This window comes from Acanthaster planci, linkage group LG10 (genome assembly GCF_054643075.1).
Source record: "Acanthaster planci isolate LZ-2023a linkage group LG10, COTS_SCS, whole genome shotgun sequence".
Lineage (NCBI taxonomy): Eukaryota > Metazoa > Echinodermata > Asteroidea > Valvatida > Acanthasteridae > Acanthaster > Acanthaster planci.
Genome location: NC_141786.1, coordinates 19,680,311 through 19,707,642, shown reverse-complemented (window position 1 = coordinate 19,707,642; position 27,332 = coordinate 19,680,311). Strand labels below are relative to the sequence as shown.

At 42.8% G+C, this 27,332-nt stretch overlaps 1 protein-coding gene and 1 pseudogene across 2 annotated transcripts; both read right to left on the bottom strand.

Annotated features, from left to right (window-relative positions):
• Positions 1-339: 339 nt before the first annotated feature.
• Positions 340-27,308, bottom strand: LOC147797954 (uncharacterized; annotated as a pseudogene). Its single transcript, XR_015426585.1, has 4 exons — positions 27,194-27,308; positions 14,950-16,249; positions 13,286-13,453; positions 340-4,260 (listed from the first exon to the last, which is right to left on the bottom strand). The product of XR_015426585.1 is annotated as an uncharacterized LOC147797954 (transcript).
• LOC147797953 (E3 ubiquitin-protein ligase TRIM56-like) lies at positions 20,151-27,332 on the bottom strand. The gene is made up of 3 exons (XM_087141782.1): positions 27,194-27,332; positions 24,672-25,971; positions 20,151-22,379 (listed from the first exon to the last, which is right to left on the bottom strand). Exons 2-3 carry the CDS (start codon positions 25,966-25,968, stop codon positions 21,751-21,753), a joined length of 1,926 nt encoding a protein of 641 aa, XP_086997908.1. The 5' UTR covers positions 25,969-25,971; positions 27,194-27,332; the 3' UTR covers positions 20,151-21,750.

Here is a 27,332-nt window from a genome sequence, read left to right as displayed (position 1 = left end):
GTCAGAACATCGCCTTTTCAAGTCAAGAGATGGATCGTTCAGACCTACCACGCGGTACCATTACGCTAATTAGAACCGCTCTGGAAATCAGCAATCAGTACAAGAAATTAACCAACATTTGATAGCATAAAGTGTCCTTGATATTTGAGTAATAAGACGAAAACTAATAATGGTGACACTTTCTCCTGAGCATAGGAAGTTGTTTCAAAACATTGATGTAATTTGGAAAAGAACAGGAATTTAGAATTATAAGGTCAACATCGTTTAGACGCTACCAGGAGACTGTCCCAATAAGAGGCGAAGACTATAAATGGCACGTAGACAGAGACGGACACAGGATGCAATTTGCCACAATTAACCTTGATTTATTTCCACCTCAACTATGTAGATACAAACTACAGCTATATGGCCTACGTGCATTTATATCAGACAGTGCAATGTTTATTCTCTTACGAAACTTAGAAACCCGACAGTCATATTGGGGGTTTCCTTTACACTGTACAGTTTCGTCATTGGCGGTCAGATAATGGCTGTGTAGTGCGCAGACACGAAACGAGAGTCTCCAACCCCAACTGTGAACATGCCTATTACGCTCTCAAATAATCTTTATGGCGAGCCCAGAGAAAAATTTTTTAGTCCGGTTCGAATTAGCGTCGCTACTACCCCGACGGCTGTTCATTACACCGAATACACTATACAGGCAACGTACATAGCCAGCTGTGTTTCATGATCAGTTCACTGCATAGCAAAAGGGGTAACTGTGAAATAATACGAGAAATCTTATTCCTGGAAATTATTTTTCTGATGAGGGCTTAGACACTGGTTCAACCCCTTTTTATGCCGGAGGCTTGCAGCTCACTGGGAGGTCAACCCAAACTTAACAACGGACGCATTGATATGCAAATAACCGTGACACAACGCATATTATCGCTACATCATGATACATATTCACATGACAAAATTGAAATGGTCATGTTGCCTTCACTCAAGCACGGTCCTATGAAACTAGTAAAGCCTATAAACAAGGTAAAAACTACAAAATCCATCAAACCTACAGGACTTTGACAATGAACTGTTTTAAAATTTCATCCTTTTTTATTTTATCTTTAAACTTTTTATGTATTCCCGTTACAGGTCGGCTACCAAAAACAAAACTAAAGGCGTATTAATATTTACACAGGCTTTACGTTAGAGATACTCTCTCTACGGATTTAAATTTAGTTGGCAAGTACTGTGATCGGGAAGAAAACGGATATCTAGAATTATAGGATCAGCATGGTTAAAATGGGACGGGACAGGGAAGCCATTCTCAACGTGAATGCAACAAGCACCGGACGTGGTATGTAGACGTAGAGAGACACACAAGATGTCGCTTGTAATACTCAACTTTGATGTATTGACCCAACTAACCACCCGGGGTACTGTCATACATACATGTAGGCATCCTCAGAAACTACAGCCTAGAAGGAAGAAATTCCACTTCTTAAAGGAACAAAGTATTAAATGAAAGCAGTCGATGTGCAAAGCTCTTCTATCAAACACAGACTACGTACATTTTATTCATACTGCAACAGCAATGTCCCTACACCTCCAGGGGTCGAAATTAGTGGTAGTCCGCTAGCCCGAGGCTAGTGGTTTTAGTTGGAGGACTAGTAGTTCCTACTTGTCGGTAGTCCGACGGGCTAGTGCCTTTTTTAGCGTGGGCATGAAAAGAAATACACACCGTAAATGTAACACCATGCCGTGCAGTGGTATTTTGATTGCAGATGCACGTACATGTACATTTGTACAGCCTACCGTTACACTGTAGACACGACGGGTTCTTTCCACACACAACACGGCCCATGCGTAGGGCCTACATGTATTCACGTCGAGCTGATACTCTACACACGTAGGCCAGCCACACGACATTGTACGCATCATTAATATTTCCTCTGCTAACGCAAGTATGACAAAAAATTGTGAATGTATGCTGTTTTGGGTTACTTTAACTTAAAGTTTTAATGTGAAAATCCTTTATTGGCTTGCAAAAACTAAAGTGAACGTTGTTAGTCTGGGGACTAGAATCGTGGAAAGTAGCAGTGTTCGCCTCCTGGACCTGCATGCCTGCTGGAAAGTAACATAAAATGTGGAATAGCAAATATAAGGCATATTAAACCATACTTATATACATGTAAATGAAAAGAATCCTGCGTTGTTTTACTGTACTTAGGCCTAGGCCTATTAGCATTTTTGTATGAGTACTGAAAAACTCAAAGGACTAGTCAAACAAGGACATTACTAGTCCTGTGGGCTACCATAGAAACCAAGTTAATTTCGACCCCCGACCTCAGATTTTATCACAAAAGTCATGAAAAACCCAAGAGGGTTTTCCTTTAGACTGTACGATTTCGTTACTGACAGCCAGATCATATGTCACGCGCAGACAAACAAACAAACAAACAAACAAACAACCCCAACACCCCAACAAACAAACAAACAAACAAACAAACAGGAGCAATTAAACAACCTCAATTATGGCACCCTTTAACAGCTCTCTCACAAACTTCCTGGAGAGCTGTCGTATTACGGGTCTGGTTCTTGATACGTCCCCAAGACTTCTTGATTACTGATAACGTACGGCTTACTTCATATCACTACATAGTACAAGGGGCAACTGTACAACCATACGGATAATCCAGTAAATCTGTCCACTGTCAAAACGAGTCTTGGGACTTATTTTTTTACTTGGTAGAGGTGTAGATGCGTGTTCAATCCTTCCTTGTGCAGTAAACATTCAAGAAGGTCAGCCGAAAAGTAACAACTTTACCCACAGATATGCAAATCACCGTTACAAGGTAAATTACCTACGCAATGATAAATATTCACATTTAAAAAAAAATAAAAAGGTCATGTTGCCTTTAAATAATACTCAGGCATAGTCTTTGAAAACGTTTATATTCTGTAAGTGGAATATTGTTGCTGTCAGTAATTAAAACTATGTAAATAAAATTCACAAAAATTAAGCAATTTGCCAATAAAGCTTTTTATAACCTACATTTCATCTTGCTTTTGCCTCTGCCACAGAGAAAAACATCATTAAAATCTCTAACAAACCTTCTTTTATATTTGAGTTCATTTTATATTTGAGTTCATAAGGAAACGAAAAGAGTTGCAAAGGAAATGAAACGTGAGTTCCACATCGACATTTACAAATGTACTTCACCATTTAAATGATGAGACCTTCGCTATCCCACTACTCACACAAAGTAAGCTTTTGAGAACATTAAAATTTTATGCAAATCTCAATGAGAACAATTTGACTTCACATATTATTTTTCAGTTTTTATACTCTCCTCAATTTGGTAACCCCCTGCAAGATGTTTGCATTAAAATGAGTCTGATTCTTTTGATGAGACAAGCTAACAACTTCCCATATCTCCTGTGAGCGCTTACGGTAGGCATAACTCACCAATATTGGGATACATTTATTACTGCTAAATGGACTATGAAAATAATTCATATGTCTTGAGGAAATTTAGTTAATAATGCAAAACTAACAAAGGAAATTTGTTTAAATGATAAGCACTTTATGTAGCTCCCATACTTTTGAATCCCGTCTCAGTGAAATTTTGATGTAGTTTGCTTTCCATTTCTGCTATGCAGTAAGCCTACGCAAACCTTTGTGGATCTAATTTTCTATTTAAAAAAGAAGTCATGAAATTGAATGCAATGTTGTACACACTGCAACATTTCCGACTAATGCTACTGCTGTTTCCTCCCGAAGAAAACGGAAGGAAATCGATTTGTTTGTGTTACATTAAACAAAGTAATAAATCTTCACTGAGTACCAGTCTGCAACTGCCAGTTGCCCATCTGCTGTGAATGTAATTCCCATGGGCCGGTGCAGACCCTCTGCGATGCAGTGGAGAAAGCCACCTTGAGGGTCATAGTGGTGGATATGACCGGCGTCATCATCACCATTATGCATTGCAACATAGATGCCTGTGCTATCTGCGAATACACCAGTACAGCGTCCAACTACCTCACCATTGATGATAGGTTTGATGGTGAACAGTGTATCACCATTCCAATCAACAACACCGACTAACCGTTGCTCATAGTTACTGATTACGACTCGATCATTGCTGCCAACAGCGACATAACGAGGTTTAATCTTGACTGGGATGGTGCTTCTGAGTTCCCCATCAGTGGGGCTGTGTTCGGTCAGCACCATTCTTCGGATGTCACCTACCACAATGGTCCCATCAGTCTTGACTGTGTAACCTGGAAAAAAGACACACAATGGGGGAACTCGCGAAAACCAACATGAACCAGGGATCAAAAGGAAGAGTCGCAGGATATTCTCAAAAAGAAATGACAAAGGAAGATCAAATTTGATTTCGACAAGAAAAGAACAACAAAAAAATTTATTTCAATGCGAACAAAGTAAAAAAAAAATCCAAAACAAACCTCTCAATCAGGACCAGTAATTTTAGCTGTGTTTCTTAAATGTATAGACCAGGAAATATACTCAACTCGTAACCAATTAACTTAAACCAACAATACTGCTTAAACCAAGACAAACGTCAACCAGTACCAACACAGACTTAAATTATTAACCAATACCGACTTAAATTATTAGCCAACACGGACTTAAATTATTAACCAATACCGACTTAAATTATTAACCAACACAGCACTAGTAAATAGTCGGAAAATTAAAGCAATCAAGCAAGAAACCTGCAAAAGTACAAGAAAAGGAAGGAAAAGTCAGTAATGATCCAGGGTTCAAAGTCACAAATCAAATCAACTAAAAACATGGACATTGGTGAACCTGTAATCTGCAATCATTGATCAAAAGTTTAAATGAAGAAATACAATTAAGAAAAGAAACTCTCTGTACGTAAAATCCAATGCCCCAAAACCTTGAACATCACTGCTCTTAAACAAAAACAAAAAAACTTGGCTATCACACTATTTTACATGGGCTACAGGTCAATGACCTGGTCAATTAGGCAATGTTCAGCACAGGCCAAGAGCTTTCTCAGGAGATAAACAGTCAAGTCAGAGCTTTCTCAGGAGATAAACAGTCAAGTCAGAGCTAGAAGGGCTTAATCCTTTCTGCAAACAGAGGGGCTAAACTTGCGCAAGTCAAACTGAGTCAAACTCTGCAGGGCACCATAGACTTAACAAGTAACTTAATACAGGGCAGAGTGCAGCTCTCCTGAGAACTTATAAACCAGTCTATTCTAGTCATGAGTCATGCACCATCTCTAAAAATTACATCATCCTCATGCCCTCCAAGCATGGACAAACTATGCCACATGGACAAACTATGGCTGAAACAAAGAATACTGGGGTACTACACTACACTGTACATGGGCTGAACTCTCATAAACACCATCAGCTTGAATTTAGCTTGACTCAACATTATATACATTTCTCACAGATTTATGCCTGCATAAGAAGTTTAGCACAAAAGGACCTTTCAAAATTGTGGCAAAACTGCAGTCAACTAGCTAAAAAAAACACAGTAAGACTAAAGTATAAACCACAATTTCTCTAGTGAACTAGATGCATTCCAGGGGCTTATCGTTTTAAATCCTCAAGCAAAACGCAATTTCTGGCCAGAAAGTATTAAAACACAATCAATATGATTCAGTAGTCAAGCAAAAGTACAAAAAGCAAACTAGTCTTGTAACAAACATTCAATTGTTATGGCTAAAACAAAGCAAAAGAGTGTATTCCTGAGTTCTAAAAGTCCTATGCACTCAAAACTTCACAAAACCAAGAGTTCCATCGAAGTTTTCAGCTCAATACTCCATTGGTTCGAAAACATCAAAAATAGTACAATCAAGATACAATGTAAGAAAGTCCTAGGATTTATAATCTACAAATTCAACTCACCAAGTTCACAGCAGACCAAAGCTGAAGGCAGAAGTTGCTTAGTACAAAAAAAGAGCTGTTAATGTGGATGCTGTGGTCTCTCTTGCTGCCGGTCCGCATCTGACTATATCTAAGGAACTCACATGCATCAGGTCTTGTGCAATGGGGCATGACAGGATATTTACTCTGGGGATTATTTTGGAAAGGGGGGGAACCACTCCTAGCAAATTCAGGGCAAGCTAACAAGAAATTCAATGTTAAAAGCAGGGGGACAACTCCTATATACAAGCAGGTAAGCAAAAACAACTAAGTGAAAAGAGTCCCCTCTACATCCACGCCCTGTCAAATCATTGCTTTCCACAGCAATGTCTAAATAAATAATTCTAACTTGGCTTTGTTCACTCTCTAAGAGTTCAGTTCCAGTCCCCAAACCTCACTGGTGGTCTGATGCTCCTCTTTGGGCGCCGATAGATAGACCTTTGTGAACTCTCTGAGCTGGACGAGTCAGTAGCTTCATCGATGTCGGTGCCACTTGAGGTAGATGCCTCATCATCCATGTCGCTGTACGGGCTGTCCCCTGTTCTCAATACATCAGCACACACATCGCTGAACTGCAGTGGTGGAGGGAATGCACAAGTGCCATCTGTTGCCACATCTTGAAACTGCAGTGGGGGTGCAAGAGAATGATCATTCGTCTCCGGGGTGTTCCACACATCTTGAAACTGCGCTGGGGGAGGAAGAGAATCGATGACGGATGCTGGCTCTTCTACGTCAAAAGGGCAGATAGTAAGAAGGTTCCGATGAATGTTGCGCGTCTTTGTTGATCCGAGGAGTTGCACCGTGTATACTGGTAGGTTTCCCAGCTGACTGAGGACTGTGTAGGATACCGACTCCCACCTGTCTTTCAGCTTACACCTACCCCGTAGCGACTTGTTGGCCACCAGTACAAGGTCACCAGGATGAAGGGCTAGATCTTTCGACTTCTTATCATATGTCGCCTTCTGTTTCTGCCTGGCCACCTCTGCCAACTGCTCCACCCTCCTTGTAGCTTCTTTTAGCCGTTCCCCAAGCTGCTGAACATAGGTGGATTGTGGGTGGACATCCTCTGCTTCCTGGTCCTTCTCGTAGACCAAGACACCTTGCCTCACAGCCAAGAAGTCCCATGCTCGAAGTAGGGTCTTAACTTCTTTTGTTTCCCGTGCCATTCTTCTTCGACTTGGCCTTCCTGGCTGGGCTGACTTCAACTCCACAACACGCTGAGTCGTTGGATCCTCTTGCTGTGCCTCAAGCAGACGAAAGCCTCCTGGTAGATCAACATATGTTCCCACCTTGGCTCCTTCTGAAGAAGACTTGGCACCTACTTCATTGCTATCTCTGTCTAAGGCTGCATCGGAAGAAGACTTCATGGGAGATGGGCGATCAGTAGTGTCACTGCTGTCTGATGTTTGCCCTATGCTTGGGGGTGGTGATATGCTACTCCTCGTACCAGTTGTGAGCTGATGGACATGCCTGACAGCCTTATCTTCAAGGTTCGCCCTCGGCTGCTGTTCCTTCCCCTCGATGGAAGCCATGCCATCTTCTCCCTGACTACCCGCATCTGTTTTGGCTGCTGATCTTTTGGCGTCCCTTGTTTCCTGTCTTCCATTTCGACCTCTGCTACCCTCTGTTTCGTCCAGGATCCTCACCACATCAGATCTTGGAATGCGGGACAGAGAGTCCGCATTGGCATTAGACTTGCCTGGCCGGTAGATGATATCCATGTTGAAAACGGCAAGATCACTAACCCAACGTTGACCGGTAGCATCAAGCTTTGCCTTGTTCAAGACATACGTGAGTGGGTTGTTGTCAGTCACCGCGGTCAGTCGGTTGCCATACAGATACTCTCTGAACTTAGTTGTTACCGCCCAATGTAGTGCCTTGAACTCTAGTTTGTGAGCGGGGTACTTTGTCTCTGCTTCTGTTAAGGTGCGACTTGCGTATGCGATGACCCTTTCTTTGCCATCTTGTTCTTGAGTCAGGACAGCTCCCAGGCCATCAAGGGATGCATCTGTCTGCACGGTGAATGGTACGCTATAATCTGCAAAAGCTAGTATTGGTGCAGAGGTCAACTTGGAAACCAGGGTGGTGAACGCTTTTTGGCACTCATTGCTCCATTTGAAGGGGGGGTCTCTCGAGCCTCGCTTGCCTCCAATCAATGCGAAGAGAGGAGCAGCAGTTTTCGCATACCCTTGAATGAACCTCCGGTAGTAGCCGGTGAGCCCAAGGAAGCTGCGGACATCCTTCTTGCTTTGTGGAACTGGCCAGCTCTTCACTGCAGCAACCTTTGCCTGATCAGTGGCGATTCCCTCTGCAGAAACTACATGGCCAAGGTACTGCACTTCTCTCTTAAAAAGCTGGCATTTTGACGGCTTCAGTTTCAGCCCGTGTTCCCGTAGCCTGGCTAGGACTCTCCCAAGGCGGTCTACGTGCTCCTCTACAGTGCTACTGAAGACGATGATGTCGTCAAGGTAAATTAACACACTCTCAAACGCCATGTCGCCAAACACCACCGACATCAGCCTTTGGAACGTGGCCGGTGCATTCACGAGGCCAAATGGCATCCTCGTAAATTCAAACAAGCCCATCGGGGACGTGAAAGCCGTCTTCGGTTGATCCTTGGATGCCATCTTCACTTGGTGGTAGCCTGAGGTCAGATCAAGGCAGGAGAAGTATTTGGCCTTCCCAAGAGCATCCAAAGCCTCATCTATTCTTGGGAGCGGAAACGCATCTCTCGTTGTCCTGGAATTCAGCTTCCGGTAATCGACGCAAAGTCGAATTTTGCCATCTTTCTTCTGCACGATGACAATCGGAGAAGCGTACGGGCTCTGACTGGGCTGGATGACCCCGGCTTGTTTCAACTCTTCCAAGTGGCCTCGGACCTCCTGAAACTGTGAAGGGGGGACTCGTCTGTATGGTAGTCGGAAGGGGGTTGGGTCGGTGAGTGGGATTTCGTGCTCCACTGTGCTGGTAACACCCATGTCAAAAGGGCTCTGCGAGAAAACATCAGCATTCTGTCTGAGTAGCTGCTCAATTGCCTCCGTTTGCGATGGGGTGAAGTCGACACCTTCGAAGTTCACGTCTGGCAAACTGCTAGAGCCACCTACCGCTTGCTCCATAATAGCCACATCTTGAGAGGGCGTGGTCACTGGCTGGACTTCGGTAACACAACAGAGCGTCGCCACCCCTTCATGTCGTCTTACCCTCACAGCATGGTCAGATGTGTTGCACAGCCGAACTGGTACTCTCCGACCTGTTACATCCACCAACATCTTCCCTGCAACTAGGCCCTTGCGGTTGGTGCCCTCTACTAACGCAGTGAAGCTTCTCCCTCTGGTGTGGTTGGGTACTCTAGCTGGAACAGTAGCTTCTGCACCAGGTTGTATTACTAATGGACGTCTCCCAACATAGCGCAGAAACCCAATTTGTCCATCCTCGCCGGCGAGGTCAGCCCCATCCCCATTAACGAACTGGAAGGCCTGAAGCCAGGACTGTGACAGCCCTTTACTCTCCATGAAGCGCTTTCCCAAAGACGACTTCATTTGATCTCTACATGCACGAATCACATTGGTTCCAACGAAGGCTGGGGTGTCTCGCCGAAACTCGGTTTGTGGCACCACAAACGCTGGGACTTTGCCTATAAACTGACCCATGGCGTGAACATCTACTGTGATGACCCCGAAGTGTTGAACTGGCTGTCCTCCAGCTCCCTTGATGGACATCTCTGTTGGTCGTGGCCTCTGGCTGCTAAGTACCGGATGCTGCTTGACAAATTCACAGGTAATTGTGGTCACCTGGGACCCAGTGTCCAGCAGTGCTGTACAGTTGACTCCAGAAACATTGACTTCAACTCGGTTAACTGGTCCAGCCAATGGTAACTGTGCGGATTCATGGTCATTTGTAGAGAGAGTTGGGGAGGGGCGTTTGAACTCAGAACCCGCGGATAGCCCTACATCCGTGGGTTGTTCCCGTTTAACGACCCACTGTGGTGAACTGGTGTTGAGGCTGCCTGTCGAGGAATGAACGACTTCATCTGGGGAGCTTGCTGGTGTGTTTGGCGCTGATTCTCTGGACAGCTCCTTGCCAGGTGCTGCTTGCTTCCACACGTGTAGCAGCCTGAGAATTGGGGTCGCTGCTGCGGCTGGCCAGACTGCTGGTACCGCTGGTGCACTTGAGGTGCAAAGACAGCCTCTTCCAGCTGTGTCAGACGATGGTTCAGCAGGCTGTGATCCTTCTGCACTTGTTGAAGGGTCTCCCTCTGCTCTAGACGCATAGCCTGCATCTCCTCCAGTTGTTTGGTGATAAGATCTTGCAGATCAGTCCCACCTTGCATCTTCCTTGTCGATTCTGACGAAGACTTGCTCTTCGGTCCTTGTTGCGCAGGGCTGCTGGCCGCCGTGGTTGGTTTTATGGGGTCTTTGGTGGCCACCTCACTCATGGTATAGAAGTGATGGTCATCGTCACCCCTCATCCTTCGTCTCGTCTGTTCGTCGCTGTGGTGTTGCTCCTCTGCTATAACACGCAGCTCAGCTCTGAGGTCTCTATAGCTCATTCTCCTTGGCTGCATCGGGGCAAGTCTCTGCTTCGTCCTACCATCCCGCAGACCGGCCATGAATTGAGTGGTTAAGAGGACGTCTCTGCTGTCCCCAAACAGGCTGCGGCGACCCTGCTGTCGGCCGCGCTCCTCAATCCTTCGCAGGAGAGTCTCTAGCGCCACGGCAAACTCACTGGCCGTCTCGCCTGTCTTCTGTTCTCTTGAATAAAACCGCGTCATAGGCGACGTGACAAAGCCGTCTTCCCCAAACTCTTCCAGCAGTTCCTGGAAGGCCTCCTCTGCCGTCACTCCTGCTAGTGACCTGCCCTCCAGGTTTAGGATGACGTCACGAGCTCGTCCGCTTGTGTGGCGCAAAATCTCCTGAAACTTGACGCCATCTGTGGCCAGACCCTTGGCTCCAAGCAGATATGTCATATCCCGAACCCAGTCCTCCACTCTGATATTTTTGTCTCTGCCAGAGAAGGTTGACACCCCCTTCAGCTGGTGGGTAGTGATGGTCCTCGGATTGACGGAAGGAACGGCTGGGATGCTGGTGGCTTGGTTCGGGATGGGGTCGAATTCATGGATCTCAGGTACCTGCTTTGGAGTTGGTGGTGCCAGCATGTCTGGGGGACACGGCGGCGTCCCCATGACTCCTGTAGCTGGCTGCAGTGGTTGTGGTGTCAACCCGTGAAGATTGCCAAAGTGTGTAGGCGAGAACATGGGTGAACTTGGCACCGCCATCATGCCAAAACAGTGCTTCTATCACCAGAGCTGTGTTGGTTAATGACCGAATAACTAAGACCAATTACGACCACCTTTGACCACCCTGAGAATATCAAGCTAAGTCCTACAAAAGACAGTAATTCCTACCCGGATTCTCCACCAAAAATTAAAAAAAAAAATGTAACCTGGAAAAAAGACACACAATGGGGGAACTCGCGAAAACCAACATGAACCAGGGATCAAAAGGAAGAGTCGCAGGATATTCTCAAAAAGAAATGACAAAGGAAGATCAAATTTGATTTCGACAAGAAAAGAACAACAAAAAAATTTATTTCAATGCGAACAAAGTAAAAAAAAAATCCAAAACAAACCTCTCAATCAGGACCAGTAATTTTAGCTGTGTTTCTTAAATGTATAGACCAGGAAATATACTCAACTCGTAACCAATTAACTTAAACCAACAATACTGCTTAAACCAAGACAAACGTCAACCAGTACCAACACAGACTTAAATTATTAACCAATACCGACTTAAATTATTAGCCAACACGGACTTAAATTATTAACCAATACCGACTTAAATTATTAACCAACACAGCACTAGTAAATAGTCGGAAAATTAAAGCAATCAAGCAAGAAACCTGCAAAAGTACAAGAAAAGGAAGGAAAAGTCAGTAATGATCCAGGGTTCAAAGTCACAAATCAAATCAACTAAAAACATGGACATTGGTGAACCTGTAATCTGCAATCATTGATCAAAAGTTTAAATGAAGAAATACAATTAAGAAAAGAAACTCTCTGTACGTAAAATCCAATGCCCCAAAACCTTGAACATCACTGCTCTTAAACAAAAACAAAAAAACTTGGCTATCACACTATTTTACATGGGCTACAGGTCAATGACCTGGTCAATTAGGCAATGTTCAGCACAGGCCAAGAGCTTTCTCAGGAGATAAACAGTCAAGTCAGAGCTTTCTCAGGAGATAAACAGTCAAGTCAGAGCTAGAAGGGCTTAATCCTTTCTGCAAACAGAGGGGCTAAACTTGCGCAAGTCAAACTGAGTCAAACTCTGCAGGGCACCATAGACTTAACAAGTAACTTAATACAGGGCAGAGTGCAGCTCTCCTGAGAACTTATAAACCAGTCTATTCTAGTCATGAGTCATGCACCATCTCTAAAAATTACATCATCCTCATGCCCTCCAAGCATGGACAAACTATGCCACATGGACAAACTATGGCTGAAACAAAGAATACCGGGGTACTACACTACACTGTACATGGGCTGAACTCTCATAAACACCATCAGCTTGAATTTAGCTTGACTCAACATTATATACATTTCTCACAGATTTATGCCTGCATAAGAAGTTTAGCACAAAAGGACCTTTCAAAATTGTGGCAAAACTGCAGTCAACTAGCTAAAAAAAACACAGTAAGACTAAAGTATAAACCACAATTTCTCTAGTGAACTAGATGCATTCCAGGGGCTTATCGTTTTAAATCCTCAAGCAAAACGCAATTTCTGGCCAGAAAGTATTAAAACACAATCAATATGATTCAGTAGTCAAGCAAAAGTACAAAAAGCAAACTAGTCTTGTAACAAACATTCAATTGTTATGGCTAAAACAAAGCAAAAGAGTGTATTCCTGAGTTCTAAAAGTCCTATGCACTCAAAACTTCACAAAACCAAGAGTTCCATCGAAGTTTTCAGCTCAATACTCCATTGGTTCGAAAACATCAAAAATAGTACAATCAAGATACAATGTAAGAAAGTCCTAGGATTTATAATCTACAAATTCAACTCACCAAGTTCACAGCAGACCAAAGCTGAAGGCAGAAGTTGCTTAGTACAAAAAAAGAGCTGTTAATGTGGATGCTGTGGTCTCTCTTGCTGCCGGTCCGCATCTGACTATATCTAAGGAACTCACATGCATCAGGTCTTGTGCAATGGGGTATGACAGGATATGTACTCTGGGGATTATTTTGGAAAGGGGGGAACCACTCCTAGCAAATTCAGGGCAAGCTAACCAGAAATTCAATGTTAAAAGCAGGGGGACAACTCCTATATACAAGCAGGTAAGCAAAAACAACTAAGTGAAAAGAGTCCCCTCTACAACTGCTACACTCTGGAGGTTCACTGCGGTCCTACGGAAGACCTCACTCGGTGGCACTGTGCGGAACTGGAAAGCAAGCGTATTGTCCTTGTCAAAGACTTTCACGTAAGATGTGCAGTGCTGAACAACCACCAACCGATTGCCGGTGCGTGTAGCTGCAATGCTACATGGCCCTGTTTGGAGTTGAAAGACAAAAAGAAAAGCATTAACCAATCACCCACGTTCATGAAGAGTTACAAAGCCAGAGACATAGGATCAACCCTTGCCCATTCCTCGACAAATAGATCCCGGAACCTGGAATTATTTATTAAGAAGCAATCAATATGAAGTTCACGGAAGAAGTGACAAAAAACGGCTAAACGTGTAGCTACGTCCATGCATAGCAAGTGAACAAGGATTCATGTAGAATGTATATTGAAGCCTCCCCCTCCCTGTCTAGCGAGTCCGTGGAATTTGGAATTTTTCCTTCCCTCACGACAATAAGCCCAGCCGGAGTCACTTCTCAACCTTTGTTGTTGCCAGGCTTGCGTTAAATATTCGTAATATTAATACACTAGAACACTCGGTCGTGTGGCAACGAACTTTAGGAAAAGAAAGTAAATTTTCCGTCAAAATAAGGAGCAAGAGGGCGTTCTCTTCGTTACCGCCCACTACCTGTGCTGCATAGTATTTAAACATGGACGAATGAACGCTGGCAAATAGATACTTCACAAAAACAGAAATGCACATTGAGCCTTTAAGGGAGGAAACGTTGATCATGAACCATTGTGTAGATGCAACGTGTCCAACATTTGTTGCAGTGAATTCGAAGCGCATATTTGTTTTGTTTTCATGTGAAATATATTTGCCTGAATGTAAAAAAAAAAATTTTGATCTGGAAGTGAGGTTCACTGGATTTGTTTTTAAGAATCCATGTATTGTACAATTAAGCTGCCGTCTAGTCTTTTTGGGGAGAAGAAAATTCTCTAAATAAACTTTACCGCAATATCTGGAAAAATGAACATGTCAATGAATTGGAAGCGCATATCTGTTTTGTTGTTATGTGACATATATTTGCCTGAATGTTTACAAAAATGTTGGATCCGGAATTGAGGTTCACTGGATTTGTTTTTAAGAATCCAGGTATTGTACAATTAAGCCGCCGTGTAATCTTTTTGGGGAGAAAAAAATTCTTTAAATAAAATATGATGCAATATCTGGAAAAATAAACATGCCGATCATTTTTTTCTCTTAGAGCCTCCTCCGTCTGAGTACCATGTGACTCTGCAAAAAGTCTTTAGATCTGTTATGTGGCTTGACACCAGTGGCGTATCCAGCGACGGCAACTTGCCCCCAACCGACAGGTTGTTTAGCCTGTTTGTTTTAGATTACGTCATAGGTGAGTAGGAAGAAAGTAATCAGTGTATTGACAAGTATTTATCAAACATGAACAAACCCTTAGAAAACAACACCACGAAATTGAAGCAAGGGAGTTGGGACTGTGAGTAGGCCTAAGGCTTTCGACATTTTGTCTCCCTACCATCATGTTGAATAAGCATTTTGCTTTTGAATTTGCCCCCCAACACACACATCAGGCAGGATACACCACTGTTTGAAATCGTAATTCCAAAATAAATCATGAATTTATTTACAATAAATATCGTTGTGGGCAATTTCTATCCAAACTTACGTCTTTCCATCGGGATTGTGCTTTTCTGGTTACCATCGATGCTGCAGATCACAACTCGTTTGTTGAAGCAGTCAGCCACTGCAACCTCATCAGGCTGACGAGCAGCAATGGCCCAAGCCCCATCAAACTCTCCTGGACCGCTTCCCTTGCGACCAAACACACATCGCTGCTCCAACTTTCCTTCCGTCACCACCTTGCCCAGACTGATGTCACCTACCCCCTCACTCGGCTTGAACTTCAGAAATCCAAGCCTCTTGTCAACTCTGGCAATAGTTTGACCTGCCAACAATTTCAAGTCTTTGTTGATTGTTGCGTAGAGTGAGAGGAACTCACTATCCGCTGCCGTCCTTGTCACCTCTCTTGCTGTCTCCAATGAATGCTGTATTCTCTCCGATGCCAAACTCATTGTTTTCTCATATTCTGCCAGTTTTTGAAGACGATTGCTTTGGATTTTTTTGATGTCATCAATGATGCAATTTTCTTGAGCTGTGACCTCTGCTCTTATCTCAGCTGCCCTGTCCTGCACTTCTGTCATGACTGTCTTCACTTGAATATCCAAGTCATACTTTATTCTTGGAAACTGTCTCCTTAGATTTCTGGAGTTGGTTCAATACTTTTTCAAGGGGAGAATACAAATCAGCTAATATCTGTCTGTATGTCGATACGGCCTCTTTTATTTCAAGATAGGTATGTTCTGGTATGCGATGTTTCATGACGGTACAATCTCGACAAATTAACATTTCACACGTTGTGCAGAAGAATCGTGTAACTTCCCCCTCGTGGGTCGGACATTTTGGACAGTATTGTTCAGGCAGCTTTTTCACTTTAATCTTCCCTTGGCGGATTTCTTCTAATGGGGGTATTGTGTGGCTTGACGTGGCAGCAATCCGTAGCTGTGTACTTCGACAACGTGAGCAGATATTCTGTTCACAGTCCAGACAGCGATGCGTTGCCTCACTGCCATCATCACATGTCTCACAGAGCAGCTTCGTCTCACCCGAACACACCAACTTTTCCTGTACTTCAATCTCCTCAACCAGACCGATCAGATAAAAGTTGGTTTTCAGGCCTCTAACCCCCGCCTGTGGAAGTTGTGTCTCTTGTCGACACACGGGGCAAGGAATCTCTGTACAGCCCTGGTGCTTCGTGCTGCAGGATGTCAGCAGACATTGCTCACAGAAACTATGCAGACAGTCCAGTATCTTGGGTCGTTGGAATCTCTCACTACAAATGGGGCATTCGAGATGATGCCTGCTGATCGTCTCTAGAGCTGAACTCACTGCTGATCCTGTCGCCATTTCTACGTGATAAGGCAAATTAGAAACAAAGGTCCTCTATAAATTAAACTGTGAAAGGTTTTCTTCTTTGAACAAACAACTGCATGAACGAGTTCAAAGTGAAGGAAATACTTGTGGGAACAATTTGATTTCTTCTGTTTTTGAAGTCTGTTTCTCCCGGACAAGGCCGTCAAACTTCCCTTCCAAATTGTATTTGAGGACCCCCCTCAAAAAAGGACACTTCAAACCCACGCACTTTGTGCCAGGAATAATTATTAGATAATAGAAAGAAAAGACCAATGACGTCGAATACAGCAGATGCTATTGCAGCAACACGCAGACATTTTCAGGCACACTTTCTGGAATGTGTCCGATAGTGCCATCAAGTATGGTCAACATCTTTTGACTATTTGAAATTGATCGTGCCGATGTGAATGAAATAACGACATGATTCAATAGTTCCATTGCCCAGGCATTGGGCACTGCAATCTTGCAGTTCATCTTGCAGGCTTCGTTTTACGCCAAAGGAGCGGGTACAAAATCGTAATAAAGATGACACTCAGGATATCTGAGGCGCCCATTTTTAGTGTTATTTGGAGGTCTTTTGACACGGTTTTTTTTTAAATGTAACGTGCATAGTTGTGAGCAGGTGTGCTAATAAATAAATGCCAATAAAGGGAGACAGGAGAACGCTTTTAGTAGTGTTTTCCTGCATTATAATTTGACTATTTGTGGAATAGTTTCCACAGACAAAATTGTTTTTGTTTCTAATCCGCAGTTCAGTTTCTAATTCATGACGGTAGGCCAGTGAGTCATGAAACATGTTTTTCTCGTGTTTCAACGTGACAAGTTCCGTTTCACATTTTGAACCCCTTTCCTTGCTATAACGTCTTTCTGTGTTGATTTACACGACAACATGGCCTGTCCATTTTTGTCAGAGAAAACGTCGACAATAAGAAATAAATCAGAGGTCCGTTTCATGGCCAGTGGGATTATCTGTACAAGACGCAGATACGTCACAGCTGAAAAGGTTTCCCTCAGGCTTGAAGCCAAGGTGTCATAATTGGATGTGATCAATTGACGGCATATATCGGAATTCTTGCCTAAAATTCAAATACAGCTCCTTTGCCCTTCTTTTCAACTGCCTCTGAAATTACATCACAGTTATTTAGGTTCCTTTCAGTGTAAAACAAAAGGCCCCAAAGTAAAGATGAAATGAGAATAAAAGAAAATGAAATGAAGGAGACTTGAAACACCATGGTGCTATTTGAAGTTACTGCATGGTCCATTTAACGCTAACGCGTTTTAAAAGATACGTAGATGTAGCTCTCGTCCTCTCCAACTTGTTCATGAACTGACTATTGAGCCCCCATGGTGTGTAAATCCCGGGGGATGGGGAAATATACCCCCCTTGGTGGGGGTATGAGCTATTAAATCATCCCCACTTTTGTTTGTGATGAGAAAAAAATAAAGCGGATTGTGATGAATTTTCAGGATTTCCCAACGACTGAAATGCAATATCACGGTATCAGAAATGCGAAAGCAATTTTAGAAAGCCATAAGTATACCATTTTGGTTAAAGATTCTGCATGAATTTAATACACATCACAGAAGTACACCTTTATCAAGAACATCGCCCCCCCCCTTCACGTCGAATTTTCATGACCGGGCAAATCGTCCCCCCACAATTTCCCCGTCCTCCATCTCCCCAGTTTTCAACACAGATTTACTCCACTGTGAGCTCCTTTTAACATTAGATCCCTTCCCCTAATTGTGCCACCTTTTTAACTTTTTGGTTTGGGGAAACGTTGAAGCTATCGGGACCAGAGTCTGGACTGATCTCGTAGCCCGTACTCAATGTCCTATCGAAGGCAATTACCGATGTGGCAACCTTGCCACGTAGCTTTTCAAACAAACCACTGACAAGTTCTTTGAAAGATTTCTGCAACGGAAAGTATTTCACTTACCATTCAAAGGAAAGTCCTCGCTTTCCTTTTTAAATTGAATCGATTGATTTGTCTAGAGTTTTATCGAGATTCTTCCACTCTTGTAATGTAGAAATCACACCTGTAGCACAGATTTTGGAAAGTGTAGACGAGAAGTGTTTCCTGGAAAATGGCGCCGACAAGGTGTGGTGTGTAGGGATACGCAAGCAATGTACAGCGAGTGGTACATAAGACCAGACCTGCGTTGGTTTGACATTGATGTCTATTCCAAACTGTACGGTACATTCTCAAAGCCGCCTTACGCTTCAGTGCACAGTAATTTGCAAACTACAGTTTGTCATGAACCTCAAAGTCAGTCCCTTCAACCCAGTCTCCCTTTCAACTCATTTCCACATCGTTGTGTCGAGACTCCATTCTTTTGGGACGAACCTTGCCACAGCTGCACCATAACAAACTACGGTAATACACAGTAACGTGCCATTCAGCACTAAACAGTTGGATTACACAGACTTGACGTTGCCAGTCCTGAGTGTGACAGAATGTTTCATTCTTTGTCGGTTTGCGGGGAGCTTGTCAGAACATCGCCTTTTCAGGTCAAGAGATGGATCGTTCAGACCTACCACGCGGTACCATTACGCTAATTAGAACCACTCTGGAAATCAGCAATCAGTACAAGAAATTGACCAACATTTGATAGCATAAAGTGTCCTTGGTATTTGCGTAATAAGACGAAAACTAATAATGGTGACACTTTCTCCTGAGCTTAGGAAGTTGTTTCAAATCATTGATGTCATTTGGAAGAGAACAGGAATTTAGAATTATAAGGTCAACATCGTTTAGACGCTACAAGGAGGCTGTCCCAATAAGAGGCGGGGACTATAAATGGCACGTAGACAGAGACGGACACAGGATGCAATTTGCCACATTCAACCTTTATTTATTTCGACCTCAACTATGTAGATACAAACTACAGCTATAGGGCCTACGTGCATTTATATCAGATAGTGCAATGTTTATTCTCGTATGAAACTTAGAATCGACAGTCATATTGGGGGTTTCCTTTAGACTGTACAGTTTCGTCATTGACGGTCAGATCATGGCTGTGTCGTGCACAGACACGAAACGAGAGTCTCCAACCCCAACTGTGGCCATGCATATTACGCTCTCAAATAATCTTTACGGCGAGCCCATAGCAAAAGGGGTAACTGTGCAATAATACCATAAATCTTATTCTTGAAAATTATTTTTCTGATGAGGGCTTAGACACTGGTTCAAGCCGTTTTTACTCCGAAGGCTTGCAGCTCACTTGGAGGTCAACCCAAACTTAACAACTGACGCACTGATATGCAAATAACCGAGGCACAACGCATATCATAGCTACGTCATGATATATATTTACATGACAAAATTAAAATGGTCAAGTCGCTTTCACCCAAGCACGGTCCAATGAAATTATTAAAGCCTACAAACACCGTAAAAACTACAAAATCCATCAAAACTACAGCACTTTGCCAATAAACTGTTTTAGAATTTCATCCTTTTTTATTTTATCTTTAAACATTTTATGTATTCCAGTAACAGGTCGGCTACCAAACCAAAACTAAAGGCGTATTAATATTTCCACAGGCTTTACGTTCGAGATACTCTCTCTACGGATTTAAATTTAGTTGCCAACTACTAATGTGATAGGGAAGAAAATGGATACCTAGAATTATAGGATCAACATGGTTGAAATGGGACGGGACAGGGAAGCCATTCTCAACGTGAATGCAACAAGCACCGGACGTGGTATGTAGACGTAGATAGACACACAAGATGTTGCTTGTAATACTCAACTTTGATGTATTGACCCAACTAACTACCCGGGGTACTGTCATACATACATGTGGGCATCCTCAGAAACTACAGCCTGGAAGGAAGAAACTCCATTTCTTGAAGGAACAAAGTATTAAATGAAAGCAGTCGATGTGCAAAGCTCTTCTATCAAACACTGACTACCTACATTTTATTCATACTGCAACAGCAATGTCCCTACACTTCAGACTTTATCACAAAAGTCATGAAATACCCAAGAGGGTTTTCCTTTAGACTGTACGATTTCATTACTGACAGCCAGATCATATGTCACGTGCAGACAAACAACAAGGAGTAATTAAACAACCTCAATTATGGCACCCTTTAACAGCTCTCTCACAAACTTCCTGGAGAGCTGTCGTATAACGGGTCTGGTTCTTGATACGTCCCCAAGACTTCTTGATTACTGATAACGTACGGCTTACTTCATATCACTACATAGTACAAGGGGCAACTGTACAACCATGCGGATAATCCAGTAAATCTGTCCACTCTCAAAACGAGTCTTGGGACTTAGCTTTTTTATTTGGTAGAGGTTTAGATGTTTAACCCTTCCTTGTGCAGGAAAGATTCAAGGAGGTCAGCCGAAAAGTAACAACTTTATCCATGGGTATGTAAATAACCGTTACAATATAAATTACCTACGTCTTGATAAATATTCACATTTAAAAAAATGAAAAGGTCATGTTGCCTTTAAATAATACTCAGGTATAGTCTTTGAAAACGTTTATATTCTGTAAGTGGAATATTGTTGCTGTCAGTAATTAAAACTATGTACATAAAATCCAAGAACATTAAACAATTTGTCAATAAAGCTTTTTATAACCTACATTTCATCTTGCTTTTGCCTCTGCCACAGGGAAAAACGACATTTAAATCTTTAACAAAACCTTCATTTGAGTTCAAAAGAAAACAAAATGAATTTTGTTTCGAAAGGAGTTGCAAAGGGGAATGAATTAATATAACTCTCCTCCAAATGGTGACATTGGGCCTGCTTTAACGAGGTATTAATTCGTAATATACATTCAACCGCAAATAAGAATAAGGCGGTTCAACACAAAGGGACAGTTTAGTTATGATGGGAATATTCCTCCAAACGTGAGTTCCACATCGACTTTTACAAATGTACTTCACTATTTAAATGATGAGACCTTCGCTATCCCACTACCTCACACAAAGGAAGCTTTGAGAACATTAAAATTTTATGTAAATCTCAATGAGAACAATTTGACTTCACATATTATTTTGCAGTTTTTATACTCTCCTCAATTTCGTAATCCCCTGCAAGATGTTTGCATTAAAATGAGTCTGATTCTTTTGATGAGACAAGCTAACAACTTCCCATATCTCCTGTGAGCGCTCACGGTAGGCATAACTCATCAATATTGGGATACATTTACTACTGTTAAATGGACTATGAAAATAATTCATATGTCTTGAGGAAATATAGTTAACAATGCAAAACTAACAAAGGAAATTTGTTTAAATGATAAGCACTTTATGTAGCTCCCATAATTTTGAATTTCCTCTCAATAAAATTTTGATGTAGTTTGCTTTCCATTTCTGCTATGCAGTAAGCCTACGCAAACCTTTGTGGATCTAAATTTCTATTTTAAAAAGTCATGAAATTGAAGGCAATAATGTACACACCGCAACGTTTCCGACTAATGCTACTGCTGTTTCCTCCGAAGAAAGCGGAAGGAAATCGACTTGTTTGTGTTACATTAAACAAAGTCATAAATCTTCACTGAGTAGTAGTCTGCAACTGCCAGTTGCCCATCTGCTGTGAATGTGATTCCCTCGGGATTGTGCAGACCCTCTGCGATGCAGTGGAGAAAGCCACCTTGAGGGTCATAGTGGTGGATATGACCGGTGTCACTGCCCTTATGCATTGCAACATAGATGCCTGTGCTATCTGCGCATACACCAGTACAGTATCTAACTACCTCACCATCGATGGTACATGTAGGTTTGATGGTGAACAGTGTATCACCATTCGCACTAACAACCCCGACTAACTGTTGTTCCCAGTCACTGATTACAACTCGATCATTGCTGTCAACAGCCACATAACAAGGTTCAATCTTGACTGGGATGGTGCTTCTGAGTTTGCCATCAGTGGGGCTGTGTTCGGTCAGCACCATTCTCTCGATGTCACCTACCACAATGGTCCCATCCGTCTTGACTGCTACACTCCAGAGGTTCACTGCGGTCTTACCGACCTCACTCGGTAGCACTGTGGGGAACTGGAAAGCCAGCGTATAGTCCTTGTCAAAGACTTTCACGTGGGATGCGCTCTGCTCAATAACCGCTAAGCAATTGCCGGTGCGTGTAGCTGCAATGCCACGTGGGCCTGTTTGGAGTTGAAAGACGAAAAGAAAAGCATTAACCAATCACCCGCGTTCATGAAGAGTTATAAAGCCAGAGACCTAGGATCAACCCTTGTCCCTTCCTCGAGAAATAGATCCCACGAACCTTGAATTATTTATTATGAAGCAATCAATATGAAGTTTTTGGAAGAAGTGACTAAAAACGGCTAACGTGTAGCTACGTCCATGCATAGCAAGTGAACAAGGATTCATGTAGAATGTATATTGAAGCCTCCCCCTCCCTGTCTAGCGAGTCCGTGGAATTTGGAATTTTTCCTTCCCTCACGACAATAAGCCCAGCCGGAGTCACTTCTCAACCTTTGTTGTTGCCAGGCTTGCGTTAAATATTCGTAATATTAATACACTAGAACACTCGGTCGTGTGGCAACGAACTTTAGGAAAAGAAAGTAAATTTTCCGTCAAAATAAGGAGCAAGAGGGCGTTCTCTTCGTTACCGCCCACTACCTGTGCTGCATAGTATTTAAACATGGACGAATGAACGCTGGCAAATAGATACTTCACAAAAACAGAAATGCACATTGAGCCTTTAAGGGAGGAAACGTTGATCATGAACCATTGTGTAGATGCAACGTGTCCAACATTTGTTGCAGTGAATTCGAAGCGCATATTTGTTTTGTTTTCATGTGAAATATATTTGCCTGAATGTAAAAAAAAAAAAATTTGATCTGGAAGTGAGGTTCACTGGATTTGTTTTTAAGAATCCATGTATTGTACAATTAAGCTGCCGTCTAGTCTTTTTGGGGAGAAGAAAATTCTCTAAATAAACTTTACCGCAATATCTGGAAAAATGAACATGTCAATCATTTTTTTCTCCTAGAGACTCCTCTGTCTAGGTACCATGTGACTCTGCCAAAAGACTTTAGATATGTTACATGGCTTGACACCAGTGGCGTATCCAGCGGCAGCAACTTGCCCCCAACCGACGGGTTGTTTAGCCTGTTTGTTTTAGATTACGTCATAGGTGAGTAGGAAGAAAGTAATCGGTGTATTTACAGGTATTTATCAAACATGAAGAAACCCTTAGAAAATAACACCACAAAATTGAAGCAAGGGTGTTGGGACAGTGAGTAGGCCTAAGGCCTTCGACATTTTCTCTCCCTACCATCATGTTGAATAAGCATTTTGCTTTTGAATTTGCCCCTAACACACTGTCACAAGTCAGTGATATTTTACGCCAAGTGTTTGACTACTTTAAAGACACAAACTGTATGTTGCCAAGTTGGCCAAATTTCCTTATATGCCCTTTTATGCAAAGTAAGGTGGGGTCCTGTATGGTTCACACCCGCATGGGTACACACCAGGCATGGGGACATGAATAGCGTTTTACAGTGCAAGCTCACTGAGGCGTTGTCCAGCAGCGATAGCCTTAAATACTGAGGAAGGGCAGGCTGTGACAATTTGCAGTGTGCTGTAAGATCTCAGGAGCCAGTATATACTGTAAGTGTTCTTTTTAATTATTTTCTAATATGTAGCCATTATGTTTTGTCTGATACATGTAAGTGCTATTATGTTATATATCTGTGATAATGGGGAGTTCAAAAGCCAAGTTTAGTGACCATTTTAATAATGAAGTTTCTCCTTTCGGGTATGGAAAATTAGTAATATGGTCAAATACATGGGTATGATTATTCAATATTTCAGGGCTCCTTATTACAGAGTCGGAGCTCCCGTAATTGGACCTCATAGAGTACCGAGACACAATCAAGCCAGGTCCTGCATTGGCTGGATAGGAACAGCAAGTCGGCCGGGGGGGGGCACAGCTACCTACCTGCCTGTTGGTCTGCTTAGTCCAGCCCCGACTCACCTGCATCATCCTCGCCGAGGATCGGCTGAGAGTCATGTAACAGCGGCGCATCGGACAAGTGACCAACTCTCCCTTTGAACTGTCCGAATTTGGGCTAGTGGTAATTATTAACCAGCCCACCAGCCTTCTAGTTTCTATGAAACCCATTTTTTAAAACTGTTGATCTTCTGTATTTTGCTCCCCCTTCATTCAATTCTTTTTGTGGTTTGTATATTTGTAAATAAATTAGTTTCCATTGAATTTGGAAGTTAAATTATCTGCTTGAGTGTACTGCATAATTTACCGTGCACACATTGCGTGTCAGAGGGTAGGGGGACCCAGGCTTGTGACACATACACATTAGGCAGGATACACTATTGTTTGACATCATAATTCCAAAATAAATCATGAATTTATTTACGATAAACAAAGCACCAGTGTATCGCTGTGAGCAGTTTCTATCCAAACTTACTTCCTTCCATCGGGATTGTGCTTTTCTGGTTACCATCGATGCTGCAGGTCACAACTCGTTTGTTCAGGGAGTCAGCCACTGCAACCTCATCAGGCTGACGAGCAGCAATGCCCCAAGCCCCAAAGAACTCTCCTGGACCGCTTCCCTTGCGACCAAACACACATCGCTGCTCCCACTTTCCTTCCGTCACCACCTTGCCCAGACTGATGTCACCTACCCCCTTACTCGGTTTGAACTTCAGAAATCCAAGCCTCTTGTCAACTCTGGGAATAGTTTGACCTGCCAACAATTTCAAGTCTTTGTTGATTGTTGCGTAGAGTGAGAGGAACTCACTATCCGCTGCCGTCCTTGTCACCTCTCTTGCTGTCTGCAATGAATGCTGTATTCTCTCCGATGCCAAACTCATTGTTTTCTTATATTCTGCCAGTTTTTGCAGACGATCGCTTTGGATATTTGTGATTTCATGGATGATGCGATTTTCTTGAGCAGTGACCTCTTCTCTTATCTCAGCTGCCTTGGTATGCACTACTAAAATTACGTTTTCTACTCTGATATCTAGGTCGTGTTTCATTTTTGAAACTATCTCAAGAGATTCTTGGAGTTCATTCAGGATCTTCTCAAGGGGGGAAAACAAGTCAGCTATTGACTCTTTGTATGTTGAAGTGGCCTGTTTTCTATCAATGTATGCGTGTTGCGGTTTGCAGTGGTCTATCACAGTACAATCTCGACAAATTAACATTTCACACGTTGTGCAAAAGAATCGTGTAACTTCCCCCTCGTGGGTCGGACATTTTGGACAGTATTGTTCAGGCAGCTTTTTCACTTTAATCTTCCCTTGACGGATTTCCTCTAACGGAGGTATTGTGTGGCTCGACGTGGCAGCGATCCGTAGCTGTGTATCTCGACAACGTGAGCAGATATTCTGTTCACAGTCCAGACAGCGATGCGTTGCCTCACTGCCATCATCACATGTCTCACAGAGCAGCTTCGTCTCACCCGAACACACCAACTTTTCCTGTAGTTCAATCTCTTCAACCAGACCGATCAGATAAAAGTTGGTTTTCAGCCCTGTAACCCCCGCCTGTGGAAGTTGTGTCTCTTGTCGACACACGGGGCAAGGAATCTCTGTACAGCCCTGGTGCTTCGTGCTGCAGTATGTCAGCAGACATTGCTCACAGAAACTATGCAGACAGTCCAGTATCTTGGGTCGTTGGAATCTCTCGCTACAAATGGGGCATTCGAGATGATGTCTTCTGATCGTCTCTAGAGCTGAACTAACTGCTGATCCTGTAGCCATTTTCTGGTTCATAGAAAACCATTAAAAGGTCTTGAATTAAATGAAAATCAACATTATTCACCATCGATAAATGAGAACGTGCAGATTAGGTCTCTCCTAATGTGTATGAAAACCATTGGAAAAATACGCTCAAACATACTTTGCACAACTTTCCTTGTTTTACATCAATTACTGTCAGGGTAAATCCCTGTAGGTCAATTAAACAGAGCCCCGGCAGATTTTCCTGTAGTAATATGCCTTCGGCAAGCAGGGTGCTAACTAAAGCTCTGGTTAAATTTAAATTCATCATGGCCATTAAGCGGGGGGAGGGGTTGTCTGCGTCCTTGGCAAATAAAAGAAGCTGTGAGGGCAACACGCGTCATATGCAGCAAGGTATAAGACGGAGAGAAACCCCCCTGCTTTGTGGTTGGTCATTGTCTCGCTGGAATCTGGGGAATTCCTTTCAGACATCTTGGGGGGGTGTGTGTTAAGTAACAATAGTTTGTAATGTGTATAGGGATTGGACATGTTGGGGGGTACCCCTCGGTCTCATTTCTTGCTGGGTATAACACCCGTTCATCAAAATGATTGACCATTTTTGTGCATTGCCTTATACAAAAATTGAGCTTCACGTGTATTTTTTAAAAACGTTTTCATACATAAATGACCTATTTATAATACACAGTTGTGTTGTGCAACGCCTAACGGCGCTGAGATAATTTGACAGCTCATCTCCATTTACCAGAAGATGTGCAGTGCTCATCAGACACCCATTTCCTCCAACCTCTACAGTCTAACGCTCATAATTGTATCAACTTTAAACTCCAGTTTAGTCGAGTATGTCCATACGGTAATCATTAATTGATGAAGCACTGAATTGATTGGTGTATTGGCCCTGACATAACTTCTTCCACACAGCTGAAAATCGAATGAGGCTGTGTTGAGTTGAGGTGTCTCTCTCAACCCATCGGCCATCGCGTCAATAAGATACAAACGACTTTGCTTAAAACAGAGCTACTCCTCCCTCCTTTTGGGGTGATTGCTGACACGCCCTCCTCTTCCCCTACTATCATAACTATGCTTTAGTCATATCCTGCCCTTTCCATTTCGTGATGGAAAGTGCATAACATCACCACAATACAACATGTCCACCAGTCCACTGTCCCTTTTCTCCTTTGCCAAGCATCGACCACTGCACTTTGATTTGTCATATATGGAGTGTCTTAAATGCTGTAATTCTACTCACCGCGTTGAATGAACCTTCAGAAAGCGTCTATGTTTTTCAGCCTTAAAAATATTGCCAAGATTTCTCGCTCTTTACAATGAGAATTATTTTAGCGATCCACTTCCTGGAACATGGCGTTCAGAGTAGGTCTACTTGTATG

Coding starts and splice junctions, on each gene's coding strand:
- LOC147797953 (XM_087141782.1), bottom strand. CDS start 25,968: ATGGCTACAGGATCAGCAGTTAGTTCAGCTCTAGAGACGATCAGAAGA. Junction 22,380..24,671: donor CACAATCCCGATGGAAGGAA/GTAAGTTTGGAT, acceptor AACTCCAAACAG/GCCCACGTGGCATTGCAGCT.